General features: G+C 31.4%; 2 protein-coding genes across 3 annotated transcripts in view; one reads left to right on the plus strand and one right to left on the minus strand.

Annotated features, from left to right (window-relative positions):
- The window catches only part of LOC118196556 (calcium-activated chloride channel regulator 1-like), a 120759-nt gene extending 111683 nt beyond the window's left edge, over positions 1-9076 (plus strand). The window contains exon 14 of one of the 2 annotated variants that reach the window (XM_035368018.2): positions 7920-9076. In XM_035368018.2, the coding sequence (XP_035223909.2) occupies positions 7920-8725 (806 nt within the window). In that variant the 3' untranslated portion in view covers positions 8726-9076. Of the gene's footprint in view, positions 1-4353; positions 7869-7919 lie in introns of those variants that run through there. The other variant, XM_035368019.2, reaches the window with a different exon arrangement.
- Positions 9077-13946: 4870 nt separating this feature from the next.
- LOC118196555 (enoyl-CoA hydratase, mitochondrial-like) overlaps positions 13947-16007 on the minus strand; it is a 52417-nt gene continuing 50356 nt past the window's right edge. Inside the window, exon 8 of the mRNA XM_035368016.2 lies at positions 13947-14143. Within this exon, the coding sequence (XP_035223907.1) occupies positions 14078-14143 (66 nt within the window). The 3' untranslated portion in view covers positions 13947-14077. The remainder of the gene's footprint in view (positions 14144-16007) is intronic.

The raw sequence follows: 16007 nt of genomic DNA on the forward strand, positions 1-16007 counted from the left end.
ATAATTTTTAGTTCAATAAACAAATGGTTCATGTAAAAAAAAAAAAAAAAAAAAAAAAAAAAAAAAATTCGAGTAATTATGCTCAGAACCTCGCTTTTCTGAATTAAAAAGCTAACCTTATGTTTTGTTAGAGGCTTTAGTTAGAGTTTAGGTAGCTCTTATCTTTTTTTATGTAGAACAACAATAACAACAAGTAATCATAAAAAAAAATTCTCAAAAAGATAAGTATTGCAGAAATTACTACGATTGCAACAGTAGACACAAAATAAAGACTACGCAATTTGTCGAAGGCGTCTACGACGCTCCCCGTACCCTTACATATGCATGGGCATCACGTATTTTCGTTCACATAATATTTGCAAGATCATCTCAACTTATGTCAAAAGCTGCAAAAAGCATTAACTGATAAAAATCAAAGAGATATAAATATTGCAGATCTTATGCATAAACTGCAGCTTTTGCAAACTTTTGGAGGAAATGTAGCGTCGCCGGCTGAAACTGTAAGCTATATCGTTGTCAACATAGCGGTGTGCAGAAAAGAATTTTGGACATGTCCCTAGATAACAGCTCTACACAGCATTTTTTGTGCCCTGATGTAATTACAGTTTGCACCTTGTCGTAAACTACACTGCGAAACAACAGTCTATTCAGCGCAAACTTATTAGATATGTATATTAATTTGTTTTTAATTTTAAGATAACAAATAGTGTTCAACAATATATTTTGTATCCGATACGTTTAGTATATTATTTCGCTTCGCTTGCAGTGTTACTTTTTTATAGTATGTTGATTAATTCTCACTTGTCTAACCTATAGTCAACCCAAGCCCACGAAATTCATCGTGGCAACGAGCGCAAGATACGCCTGTCGTTGGCAGCAGTTGGCCTTAAGTACCTTGCCGGTGACAGTGCGATTTAGCTCAGTTTCGTCCCCAATTTTGATGGAGAGCACCCTGAGGGGAACGGGTCCGAACGTCTCCCACCCCTCTTTCCCTACACACAACCTTTCAAGAGGACTTTCGCCTCGCATATTTAACATAGCTCCATGCCGCACGGACCCATGCGTCAGCATCGAGATAGACCACCCGGGCCGTTCGGCACGGCAGTTAGCAACGCTAACCACTATACCGGTTGGGCGGCTTTATAACATAAATGTATGTATAATTCTTCAATAAATATATTTGAGTGTGGGGTTTAATAAAGTGCAAAATGTTTGCATATTTACACAAAATATAAAATGTAATTTTTTTCGGTTTTTCATATTATTATGTTAATAATGCTTCATTTTAAATGTTAATCATAACGTCTCTTTAATATCGTCACTACATAAAGGTGCTCGCTAGGCATTTGCACGACGGCGCCGATTAGGCTTGGCGCAGGCCTGTTTATCAGGACGATTGTTCTGTTCTAAATGATTTGGATTGTGCTGTTAAAAATATTGGAGAGCAGCTCTTCGTCTAATGATTTCATGGTCAGTGGCCTGCCATTTTTTCAATAACTTGATCAGAGATAAACTTTGTTCGCTAATAGCGTTTTTCCCAAGCAGAGACGTAATGGTCGATTTTTCGGTGGCTTTGCAAATGCGGTCAAGAGCAAGAGACTGGCGTTAATTACGGAAGGGGAAAGTAAACGGCTGTGTCAGGGATCATAAGGGGAGATATATTTTAAAAGAAAAGTGTTTTTAGGTCTCATTCAGTATCAGTATATCAGGAATATATATCGCGCGCTGGAGATAAAAATGCTTTTTTTCGTACAGTGTTGCCATTGCTCGCTTTGAAATCGCTGAGTTTGTTAATCAAAAATTCATTAAACAACTTCGAGCTTTCAAATGCCGATATTCTATGGAAGATTACGTTATTCAAATTTTGATGGCTCTAGGTACCGTCGTTTGATCATAAGCGAAATATACATACATACATTCATGCAGACTCTTCATTATTTAATTTCTTTAAATATAATACAGGGGGGCGATAATATTTGGTGGCAACAATTTGAAAAGTGATTCGCCGTTTATAGTTTTCAACGCAAAATACCAAAATGAAATTAATAATCCTTCTGGGCAAATTGCCCCTTTGGACTAATAATGTATTCTAAGAGCGATGGGCTGATGCCTAGCAGTAAGGGTTTGGAATCAAGAATATATTTCGCAGAACCATTATATTACTTGCGAGTATTTCATTAACTGATATCATTAAATTTTGAAATTTCATATGAACTAGAAAAGGGATATAAAAATTAGGAAATATTTTATTTTTAAATAAAAATTCAATTTATGTGTAGATAGCTGCAAATATTTCACTCAGTTGTTGTCGCAGAACTGTAATTTTATTGGGGGGAAAACTAGGAAATTCTCCTGGTTAAGTAATGGAAAATCGAGGAATTTTTGCGATCGAGGAGCAAAACGCTTTTTTCTGGGAGGGGGGGGGGGCTCTATACCAGAAAAGAAGCAATAACACAGATAACTAGCATGTAACTAAATAAAGTATTATAATTTTTTTTTAAATTACAAATTTACATTTATTAATCAATTCAAAAAATGCATACAAAAGCATTAAAGTCAAGATTACTGTTTAATTTGACGGTATTTTTAGACATTATGTTGTACATAAAACGGCTTTTCTTCGTTGAGAAGTTCGTTTTTAAAAAGGTACCCTTTTTTAATCGAAATCGTCGGCACTGATACGAAATGAAGGGCGATTTATACTATACCTCAATTTCCTAGCCTGTAAGACGCGCAGTGATTTATCAGGTTAAAACTTGGGAAAAATACTTAGACAGAAAAGGATTAAGTACCTGTTTTAATGACAAACACTTTATACAACGAAAACGGAACTGTTGCATTAAAATATTAGCAAATACATCAGCGTTTCTTGGAATCCCAGAAATTCGTCATCACTGTTGCATATCATCGCAAAATCATAGTTATTTTCACTCAGGTTGTCACTATAACTAGATTTGCCACTTTCCTAAAACACAATGCCATCCTTATTTCCACCTAGTGCACTGCTAATTCCACACTTCTTAAAAAGTCTTTTAAAAAAGGATTTATTGTAGGATAAAATTGGATAATAGGATAAATGTATTTTTCAGTATTAACTTCATTCTAAAGAATTTTCTGCAGTCTAGTTTGCGTTATTTTATTCGTAAGTCTCAAATTAAAAACAATTTAATGTTTATATGTCATTAGAAAATTAACCAAAAAGCAGCGACCACAATGTAATTGAAAAACAGTCCTTAGACGTGAAAAGATTGAAGGCCATTTGGGTTAAGACTATTTTCTTAGATACTCAGCTACTTCACATATATGTAACATAGCATTCAAAATGAAAATTCAATATTTACTACAAATTCATTGATGTAACAAATATCTGTCTTTCTACTCTTATTTAAAAAAAAAAAAAAAAAAAAAAAAAAAAAAAGAGAGAGATGTTATTTGTCTTACAGTTTATAGTTCAATAATACATTTTCATTGTACAGAATTGCATTCATTCGAAGAATTCATTTTGTATTTTCCTCTGTATAAAAACGACCCCCACATTTTCTCAAGACCACGAGCAAGATTATCCCCTCCTTTTCAGGCCCCCGTGAAAAAAGGGGTTCTAAATTTACGATCTGACCGCATATAGGGCGATTTCGATTTTTCTCTTCAACGCGAGAATCTCTTTTGTTCGGAGAAGTCTTGGTGACATAACGGTTTGTCATTTGTCTCACATGGTAATAGGTTGTGATTTCCAATCATAGATTTTTAAAATTCATAGAAAAAGTGTTGTTATTAAAATAAATGATGGAATTTATTAAAAGTAATTATGGATTATATTTCTTAAAGTAATTGCATATTACATAATGAAAATGTTAAAGGAAATTTAATTAAAATTGCTATTATCCCAAGTACGTGGTTCAAGAGGTTGTTGGTATTAAAGCAATAAACATGAAAAAATACTGTGGTTGCAACAGAAAATGAGAATTATCAAATATGCCGTCATTTATATATGTCTGTGTCACTTCCGGTTGTCACGTTATCCAAAACGGCTGCACCTCATTTCTGTGACGTCCCTTCCGATGCACGCTTACCTTCTATTACTACTCATTATATAGCTTAGAAGTAGATCTGAATATTATTATTTGAAAGAATAACTTTGGTGTTATTTTATTGAAAGATTTTACCTAATAACATGTTGAAGAAAAATACTGCCCATAAAACTATGTCATAGTATGCATTTTTTCAATGTACAGTTGATAGTGCAGTAGTTTTAATGCTTAGTTTCCACTATAAGAGTAATATATATATTCACTAAATTCCATGCACTGAGAATATTTGGTGAGTTATAATATGCTTTTATTCTCTTGTTTCTAGTAATAAAGTATGTCTTAAGAGCGTTCACTTCCCGAAATGAAGCGGTCAACTTTATTGAAAGCAATTCTATAGCTCTTGACGTAAATCTTCAACCTAAATTACGAGGGGGCATCGAGAAAACTGAAATCGAAATCAATAATGCTTTCAATGAAAATACTGTGTATTATATTGCCATACGATCTGTAAATAGCAACAATCAAAGCAGCGAAACGTCGAACATTGTTAAATTGCTTATACCAGAGTTATTTAGAAGCACTACATTATCTTACGAGATTACTACAACCCGTGATACATCCAAAACGGGTGAAACAAATAAAATAATAGGAATTGTTATAGGAATTGTTGTTCTAGTTATTGTTTTGATTATATGCATATATCTAGCTATTTACTTCTGTGTTTTGAAACCTAAACGCAAGGAAGAAGAGATGGAAGAAGCAAGAAAAAGAAAAATTCAACAACTTACTAATCAAAATTCCAAAGAAGATTCCCAAACTGAAAACCATGTTTTAAACCCTTTGAATTCTATACCAGCAGATGTTCTCGTAAAACACCACAATGAAGTTGTTAATGCCAAAATCGAGAATAAAAATCCTCCAATATTTGATGAAAATAAAGTCAACAGTACTCAGAGTGGCCCAATTTACGAAAACAAAGGTATGGAAGTTGATAACGAAACTTCTGTTGAATATAGTGAAGTAGCAAAAGGCCGTAAGGATCCACAACAGTCTCCAAAAACATCAAAGCTATCAACATTTGTTTAAGGCAAAATTACTGTAAAGAAAGCATATTTTAAAAAATATCCAAATATAAATATTAACTGTTAGGCCTATAATTATAGATCATGTATTTGAAAAACTTCGATACTGCAACAGTTTTGAAGATTTTATATGTAGAACTCGGATTATTATGAATTTATAAAAGTTTGAATGTTGCATATTCATAATTATCCAAAGTTACAAATTTAACATAATTTTCGATTTCTTTATTTCTTAAATAAAATATTTTTAAATAAATGCATTATGTCCTAAAGCATAATAGAAAATTGCATGTAAATAAAAGGCAAATGCAAGTAAAAATTTTGAAACAAAAATTGATGATAAGATAAAAACAATAGAAATATGAAGAACTTAAAGATTATTTTTACATTTTAAAAATCTCAATATTACATATTAGCAAATACTTTACATTATTGTCTAGAATAAATAAAATAATGCAGAAACTGAAATGTAGTCTAATTATACAAAGCAATTTAGATTATCAGAATGATAAGCATTCGTAAAACTTGCACATTACAGTTTCCCTTAGAAAGGTCCCTCTTTTTAGGCAAATAGCCCTAGTGAGCTTTGCCTTAATCAACTAAACCAAACCAAAACTTGCACTTAATAAAAAGGCTTTAGAGATTTCCAATGAACACTGACAGCATTATTAACGTGTATGCACATTTTAAATATCTGAATAATAATGAATTGAAATGTTTATAAATAAACATAAGATAATTTATACATTTCTAAAAAAAATTCCTCATTTACAGTTTCTTACCTGCAATATTGCTGCTCATTATTAAAATACTATAATTTATTGTTCTATTTAAAACGTGTTTCATCATCCACTATCTTCTTAAAAATTACCATTCTTAAAAACTACCGTTAAGTGACACACTTAAACTGTTACATTGGTTAACTCAATTTAAAATAGAAATATGAATGTGGTTAACAATGTATTCCAATGCACAGTAATATAGCACTATTCACATCGCAAAAATTGCTGAAAATATTCGCACAACCATTCACACTCGATGTTATAAACGATTCTTCATGTCCAAGACTGCTGAGTGCACTTGAGCTTTTCCTCGGATAAATCTTGCAGCACTAGAATATTTTATTTTCCATGCTTTTGAAATCCATTATTTATTTAAAAGCGAAATTTATTAGCAAAGTGATAATATTTTTATAATATCGTTTCATTATATAATCGAGATTTTCATAAATGAAGTTTTCAATTATAAGTTATTTGTAATTTCCATTTAATTGTGTAATACCTTTTTATAACATGCTGTCTATATAATATATTTTAAATACTGTCTATCAAATCATTTACAAAATATAAACTGAGGTATTTAAATAATTCACTTAGAATATCAAACTATTGAGAAACTTTTTTTCAAGCACGTTACCAATTACTGAATTTTTTTGTGCTAACATCAGCTGCATTTTCTAATCTCATATTTTCCTGGCTCTCATCGATATCATTGAACTACAATATTTTGTTTCCCCCCAAACTTATTACTATAGAACATTTAATATCAACAAAATCACTCTTAAATAAGTTTCATATTCATCAAAAACAAATTCATTATCATCTGTATATCAACACAAATCCATGTCAGTTACTTTTTTGCCATGATGAAAAATAATACTCTTCGATTTCTTTTGGTCAAAGAAACAAATGAATATTACTAATTCAGAAGTCAAACAACAAAAATCAGCGTTATACCTACAAAATTTTCACAGGACTAGTTTCGATGGTTTTACCGAACCATCATCTTCAGCTGCAAAACCGCAAATGAACAAGATAGGAAATAATGGATAGGAAATAACAAGATAGGATTATTTCCTATCTTGTTCAATTGCGGTTTTGCAGCTGAAGATGATGGTTCGGTAAAACCATCGAAACTAGTCCTGTGAAAATTTTGTAGGTATAACGCTGATTTTTGTTGTTTGACTTCTGAATTAGTATGTATTCGGCATGTTATTGTGTCTTAATTAAATGAATATTAATTAGACAATAAAACATAAAATTGAAAGAAACTGAAATTTAATTTTAAATTACATATTTTGATTCTTTATCACAGTATATTTCTGATGTGTGTGGGTATGTAAAAATACTCCTTTCGATAATAGACGCTAGTTTTGAGACTTTGGATATGTTGCCAAATCGTATCTGTAGCTGGAAAGAGCATTTTTGCACAAAGAATTGATGCTGCTTTTAAATTCTTCTCATAGGAGAAGCTTATTTTTGTTGAGAGAACATATACATGACAAATATTATAGTGAATTTTCTCATAAAAAAATTCTATATTGCGTTTCATCCCAATGTCATTAAAAACAGAACACTAATTTTTTAGTTGAATGTGAAAAAAAAAAAAAAAAAAAAAAAAAATACAGCTATTTCTTTTGGGAAACATTATGTATGTAATCTTTTTATTAAAATGCAGGAGCTTTATGATATACAGCTGCATTATTAATGGTATAAATGCTTCATTTCTACCTATGATATAATAATTTCATGGTAGATGAAGCTGGACATTTGAAATAAACTTTTTATTTTGGAATAACATGTTATAAATATTTCTGAATCAATATTTCCTGAGTGTTTTTTAAAATTAGCATAGTAACTTTCATAAAATCTTACTGTGAATGTAATATTTCACAAAATGTCTTAAGCTATATTTTTGTGCTGCTTTGTAGAAAAAGCTTGTAAATAAATGCATAATAAATAAATAAATTTTTTAATGTCTTGTGTCTTTTTGTTTCCCATGATTTTTAGTACACCACTTTTATTTTCAGCCTCAAGTTATGCATTAAAACTATGCCTCAAACAAGAAGACTGCTCAGGAAATAGTAGCTTTTCCTCTTGGGTGAAAGAGAAATTCATACCAAAACCCGAATTGTATGGTATTAAACAAAAAGCTACGATAGTATTTGATGCTATGGTGCCAAAAAATCAGACTTTGCATATTGGTATCCAATCAAAGAACGAAAATGGCAAAGTCAGTGAACTGTCCAATCTTGTTTCTCTTAGTCTGATGTATATTTCTCCTGATGAAATGACAACTACTGAAATTCCTCGAGAAGAAGAAGGTAAATCTACAAAAAGCAGCGAAATTGGAATAATTGTGGGAAGCACAGTAATTGCAGTCTTCCTGCTTATAGCTTTAACAGCAGTAATTTATTTTTATGTATATAAACCAAGATGGCAGAAGCAAACAGTTGCTGATAAACAAAACAGTACAATTATCGAAAATAATAGCATACAAAAATTAGAATCTTCTACCCAACCAAATAATTATGGCAGTTCCATGAGAAAAGTAGAATCATTTCCAGTACTTTTGTACACACATGATCAAATAAAAGATCATAGAAGTAAGAGAAAAGAAGCTCCTCTATATACATCAAATGTAGCTACTAAGCCATGGATGAGTTTGGATCCTTTACCAAATAAACCACAAGCACATCTTGAAACTAGAAGTTTAGGTAGTCAAAGTACACTTGATGTGGAAGACGAGAAAAATTCAGAATTACCTGAAATACAGCAGCTGCATGATACCTCTCAAGAATTTGTACTTGAAACAGGAAATATTTCTAAATTTTAATTTACTAAGGTTAAGAAATAGCATAGTATGGAAGTCTCCAAACTAATGTTAAGCTTTAAAAACAAGAATGAATTGAGATAAACCTGTTAAAATATAAACTTATCCCAGAATTCTATTAGTGGCATCATGCTTCCAATAAATAATAAAACAGAATGGCTGTGAAATTATATACTTCAAACTGATAAACAATCATATATATATATACTTTTAAATAGAAAAGCTATTTACCTTTGTATTAATATAATGAAGTATTATTTAGCATCACAAATAATGCAAGTGTATGTTGCCGTGTTCATGTTTCTGGAAACGAAAATGTATTTGCAATCTGAAAAAGTGATGGTTAACATTTTAGTGACTTCTAGTTTTTGGTGATTTAGACCTTAACCTTCAAAGACATAAAACCTTTATCAGACCTTCTAGCAACCCTCTAGTGGACGTCGAAACACATTTCAGGGAATTTTCGCAACCAGTAAATCTAACTGATTGACCTACAGAAAGACTTCCCTAAAATATATTATCTCCAACACAGCATATAAATTTCATAAGCATATAAACATATAAATTTCTTGCAAAAAATAAAAACGAAAATTCCATATTGATTAAAAATTCTTCTTAGTGAATAGAATGTCTATTACTTCAAGTAAAATAAATAGCAAATGTATTTGTGCAACATTTCTCCAACAGACAACATAAATCTGATTACTGTACAAAGCAGATAAACTTAGTTAAAGCAAGTATAAAATTCATTCAAAATATTCTTCACAATTGCAAAATTCCCTTCCCATCTTCAGTCATCACAGATAAAATCTCTGTAGCATTGAGCCATTTAAAACCTAATATATCTCCAGATGAAAATACAATCCGTGTTAAATTTCTTACGAATTTAGGCACAAAAGCAACTCATACTATACTGAAGTGTTTCAATATTGTGGGGGATACTACTTGTATTCCCTTAGCGTGACGTAAATCTCTAATAATGCTAATCCCCCCTCCAAAAGGAAATGAACTCAGCGACATAAAGATGATATAGGCTGATTTCATTCACAGTACTTTATGTAAAACTATGAAGAGGATAATTCAGAAAAGGCTAACTAGTTATGTCGAACATTTTTAGCCAATGAACAACTGGTTTCAGACAATACAAGTCAACTGGTTGAAAAATATATCTTCTCTGCACTTTTCGTTGACCAGAGATCTAACTCAGTTTTTATGGAATACTCTTCTCTTGAAGCTCTCCAATACTGGGAATTACTAAAAAATATTTTGTTAGTTTAAGAGTTTTCTTAGCCAGTGAATTGTAGAGTTTGTTATGAAAACTGTTTCCCATGATATAAATTTCTTAAAACGCTCCTCCCACAGGGAGCTGTCACTAGTTATCTTCTGTTTAACATTTACATAAAAAGTGCTTAACTGGAATTGGAGGGAAAAAAAAAAAAAAAAAAAAAACAGTGTTAAACGTTTACTGTACACTGATGATTTGGTATTCTGGATAGACCCTCAAACGCCATGGAAAGGAAAAATCAGGGCTAATTCTAAATCAGTCCCTAAAAGATTTTAGAAGACTGGTGCTTTACTCATAATATAAAAATTAATTTAGAGAAAACAGTGTATCATACATTTTTAATTTTTATATCTGCTATCTCCGGTACACAGGGTTCGTAGCCATATTTTAGTTAAAAAAATAAGCACCTATAAGCACTTTTCAAGTGCATTTTAAGGCAAAAATAAGCACCTGTCTATTTACATTATACACATCTGCATACATAACCTTAAAAGAAAAATTAGACTTGTAATTTAAAATATGAGCAATGCAATATTTATTAAGAGAATGAGCATTACCTCAGCCATGGAAAACTTTTTTTTTTTTTTTTTTTTTCTCAATTTTAAATAACAGTTCAATTTACAGAATTAGTTTACAATTAGAGAAAAGAACTATGCAGAACTAAACTATATTACAAGATTTAATGATGAAATTCCAGTTCAAAATATAGAAAATAAATAATAATAAGCCATATTAATTGTATTCGTTTGGCACCTAATACTAAATACAATTTATTTTTCCACCCATATTAATATTTAAATAATTTAACTTAAATCAAAATTCTGAACATTTTCTAAATTTTCATTGCATAACAGTTTTCCCTTGACATATATTCCAAGCAAAGTAATTTAAGTAACAAAGAGGCACATTTCTGAAATCAGAAGACAGGAAATTGCTTCATGCAGTCATCCTTTAACAGTAAAAGCTTAACTAATCCGCATACTCGGAAATTGCCGAATATTCCAGATAGTAACTGTTTTCCAGTTACTATCTGGAATATTCGGCAATTTGGTTCGGTATTCAATTATTCGGTTATTATGTGGAATATCTGGCATTTCTTCTTTTGAATCACAAATATCTGTTGATGTTTTAAAATGTCAGCAGTTACTAACTAAACAACTTAGCTCAGGATGGCAAAGAAGTTGCCATTCAGTGGATACCATTACACTGTGTCATGCATGAAAATGAAAAGACATTTTTGTTGACATAGAAAAGGGCCAAAATTCTTCAAATAACTGATAACCACATCCTTTTTTCCACTGTGAAAAAAGTAATAAAAAATTGCTACAGAGAAGCTTTTTGGAAAGGTGTTACTGAAAAGGAACAATTACAAAATACGGATTAACACAATTTTTGGAGGCTACAGAGGAGTGGGGGAGATTGTAGCCTTCTTTAGATTTCTCGGCTAAATAAATGATTTTGACATTTTGATATGTGCATCATATAAAAATAGACCAACGGAACTCAGAAGTATTCTGCTTAGAAAGCACAGTAAAACTCTTTTAAGTGTTCATAAACAAATCTCAGACTGAACATCAAAATTAATTATCTCTCCAAAATACCACAAACGTTATTGCGCAATACGTGCGGCGTAATTCTTCCACATGTGATATTATGCAATCGGAATCAACAGCTGCCGGTATTCGGAGAATAAAGAACTAAATAAAGGAAAAGAAGGAGACTTACTAATCTGGGGTGTTTCTGATTCTAATTTTCAACAGACTGCATTAAATTTCCGGAATAGAATCAATCTTCACTTGGGTTGGGTAGACCGCAAAAACTTTTATCGTCCTATTCAATCCAGATTGGACGGTGACAAAAAAAAAGTCTGCTGATTCAATATTAGAGATTTTTCGAAGAAAGAGGAGGACCTCCCAACCTCCGTACTGTATATGTATTGGAAAAAAAAAAAAAAATAATATTTTGACTATTCGATTATTTTCCTTTTATTTAAGCCATTCCAAATATTATTCCTTAGAAAGCTAATGTGTGTAAAAACACACCCATTTCTGGAAGTTTATCTATACTTCAGCAGTTACTGCAACTATATAAATATTCATGCATATGCATATAAGCATAACGATTATAATAATCACTAATATGAACTGACCATGCGGAACGAGAATGCAAATTATTAAAATCTTGATAGAAATCCAAACGTGTGTAGTATTTGGGTGGGAGGAAAAGAATACCGAATGTACTGGAATTTTCTACCGTTTTCACAATTCTGTGACCAATAGAACGACGTGCACCTGTCTGTACTCTTGCGAGCACGATAGGTTACGTTAATGCAGAGAAAAGGGGGAAAAGCAATTTCCGGGAGTATGATTCACCATCTGACGTTGCATATAAGGAAGAAAAGTTGTTTATTTAGTTTTGGCTTTGGTACGGGGAAAAAATGTGCATTCATTAAAAAAAAAAAAGGATTAAAAAAGCACTAAAAGCAAAAAATAAGCACTAAAAACAAAAAAATAAGGGCTTTAAAGAAAAAGTAAGCACCTATAAGGGCCTTTATATTTTATTTTCAAATATAAGGACTTATAAGCACTTGTAAGGACCGCTACGAACCCTGGGCACAGGTAAAAAACAGCTTTGAATACTTGAAATGTCATTTTTGATTCTTCAAAATGATATCCTTAATGAAGAGAGCTGGACCTAAATGGCATTGTTCAAGAACGAAACTTGATTTGACATACAGCTCCAATATTCTACCTCTTATTACTTATTGTTGTAAGCCCCTTCACTGTTGGCTGATAGACTTAATGAAGGCACTGGCATCTTTTGCAAGCTTTTTTTTCATTTTAAAATCCTGTTGGAAGGAATAAACCTACTTTTGATGCTGAGATCACGGCCATATACTCGTAGCCTTATTACCAACTTCAGGGTCACTTTGAATATTTTTTTAAGGTTGTCATACTCTGATTCTTAAGCTGCTCCTCTAGCCATTTCTTCTTTTGAATCACAAATATCTGTTGATGTTTTAAAATGTCAGCAGTTACTAACTAAACAACTTAGCTCAGGATGGCAAAGAAGTCGCCATTCAGTGGATACCATTACACTGTGTCATGCATGAAAATGAAAAGACATTTTTGTTGGCATAGAAAAGGGCCAAAATTCTTCAAATAACTGATAACCACATCCTTTTTTACACTGTGAGAAAAGTAATAAAAAATTGCTACAGAGAAGCTTTTTGGAAAGGTGTTACTGAAAAGGAACAATTATAAAATACGGATTAACACAATTTTTAATATTTCTTTATGACCATTCGAAAGAAGAAACAGAAAGAAATCTGTCGCTACCTTTCATCTTAATACTGGGCATGATTGTCTTTTAAAACATCTGCATCAAATGAACATTGTCCGAATGCCAATTTGTAAATTGTGCAACCTGCTGATGAGGAAATAGATACCTTATATATTTGAGTTGTTGCATTGCACTTAATGCTGGATCCCTCTGAAAGAGATATTGGGAGGAGAAACCCAAAACAGATGTATAGATTATACTGTGTATTGCTTTTAGCTTTATTGTCCTATTTTTTTTTTTTTTTTCTTCATATTTGCTTGTTCTGTCTACAGTTGCCTTTGTAATCTGCCATTGAGGGAGGGAGCATGAAACAAAGCTGCAAGTTCTAAGTTTGCTGCTTGTTTCTAAGTTTGAAACTTGTATTTATTTTATTGATTTAACCCCATCAGAAATATACTGTAGCAGTTAGGTAGGGCTACATTCTGACTTTGGGCACTGTTGAAAAAATTTGATACAGAAAGATTGTTATTACCAAAAATATCTGGAAATCAAAAGAACTGATATTTGCAAAAGTAGTTCTAAATATGCTGTCATTTTTTAACTTACTGCTTTACAATGCAATTTTCCTTTTTTTTCTTAACTCAATACTTAAATCAATGAAAAAAGTCATTAACTTTTAATTGGATATTCTAAATGCATACAAAATACATAAATTCTTAACAAATATACAGTGAAGAACAATTCACAAAATATTATTAAACAGCTTTCTTTTCAAAGCAATCTTCTTTTTAACTATCAGTAAAATTTGGCTTTCTTTTTTCTAAGAAGGCAGTCATTCCTTCCTTGCGATCATTCTGTAACAAAAAAGATGACCATTAAAAATACACAACTCCAAAAATTGTATGGTATGCTTTCAAAAGTTAATGCAATTAAATACAAATGATTTTACACACGTCACTACGGTTTTTATGCTTTTGATCCATTTTTTCCCTCAGTTATAAACATTTTAAAATTAACTTATTGCACTATACAGACATAGAGTTTGAAAAAGATGTTTCACTTCCTTAAACATTAATCGCAGATAAGCAATTCAGTTAAGTTTCTTTATATAGAACACAACATTTTATGAAAACAGTAGCAACATTATAAGTCTGGATTAAATGTAATGCTTTTTGGTTATTTTCTGATTATCTGCAATCCTACCACAAAGTTGTGACCTTGTTGAAAACGTTGGTGAGCATCTGCAAACTCATTGATTACTTTGCACAGAAACATTTGCTTGAATATCTACGACGTTCCAATGATTTTCTTTCAAGTCTTCCTTTTTTCAAAGGAAATATGGAAACTTGTTAAAGATAATTAACATCAACTGATAACCTTTTTTCAAGAAAAATTCTGTTAATATTGTTGTGTTGTTGCCTGACCCATACATATAGCAATCTGCTTTTGCTTAAAAAAATGAGAGAGAGAGAGAATTGCACAAAATTAGCACTGTACACTGTCCAAGACAAGACATTCTTACATTAAGATACAATACCATGCCGAACAAATATTAATTTAGAAGTCAAACAACAAAAATCAGCGTGATAGTTTCAAATTTTCACAGGACTAGTTTTTACGGTTTTACTGAACAATCATCCTCAGCTGCAATAGCACTTTTGCAGCTGAGGATGATGGTTCGGTAAAACCATCGAAACTCCTGTGAAAATTTGAAAATATATTGCTGATTATTGTTGTTTGACTTCTAAATTAACATTCTTACATATTCAAAAACAGTTGAAACTTCAATGTACACTCCAACATAATGAAAATAAAAGAGGGCAAATTCCACAATTTTATTAGAATTCATCACGACAAAAAAAAAAAAAAAAAAAAAAATGTAGTCAATACAAAAGTTAATATTAATAAAAAAAATGAGCATTGAATTTCACAAGTGCAGATCCACATGTACTCAAACACACTTGTGTTACATGCATGCTTGGGTTGCTAAATAAATATTTTTTGACAGCAGCATAGGTTGCCACAGAAATACTTTCTGGCCATATGATACACTGCCTCATTTTGGAACACAAATCTAGCCCTTTTCCATAAGGATCTGAATAATTAGAAAGTACCATTTTGTGGTCATAGAAAATATTCCATTTAGCAAAATATACTTACTGTGTGAAAACAAAATGTTCCATAAATGCAAGCAGAAACTTAACAACATTTTCACAAAATATAAAGAAGCTAGCTATAAATTAAATGATGAATGCTGCTTCCCCCCAAAAAATAATGACTGGCAAAACACAATACTCCCCCCTAAAAAAGTACGTTATTAGGGTTAGAATACATTCTCCTCTGCCACTTTGAGGTAAATTCAGTATTTTCAAAATCTTAGTAAAATAAAAATTTATGTTTTCTCAAATTAATTAAAGCTCAATGAATATTTCCTTACTTGCACTTTTAATTTACTACAGACCACATAAAAGAAAGATTTTTTTCTAAATCCCGCTCCCCAAAATTCAGTATTGAGACTTTTTTTATGAAACTGTTCACCTTATTTAAAAAAATTTCAACTGTGAGTCGCTCATAGTCCTTAATAATTCAAAGCCTTCTATTTTTACTCACAAGCTGTGATTTTGAATGCCTTTATTAGCAATATAGATGGAAATAACATTTTCATAGAAAAATAGCAGCATGTTTATGATATTTACTAACTGCTTAACCCATTAGCAT

This window comes from Stegodyphus dumicola, chromosome 6, assembly GCF_044657685.1.
Source record: "Stegodyphus dumicola isolate Sdum_Otavi_A_Nest chromosome 6, ASM4465768v1".
NCBI classification, from domain to species: domain Eukaryota; kingdom Metazoa; phylum Arthropoda; class Arachnida; order Araneae; family Eresidae; genus Stegodyphus; species Stegodyphus dumicola.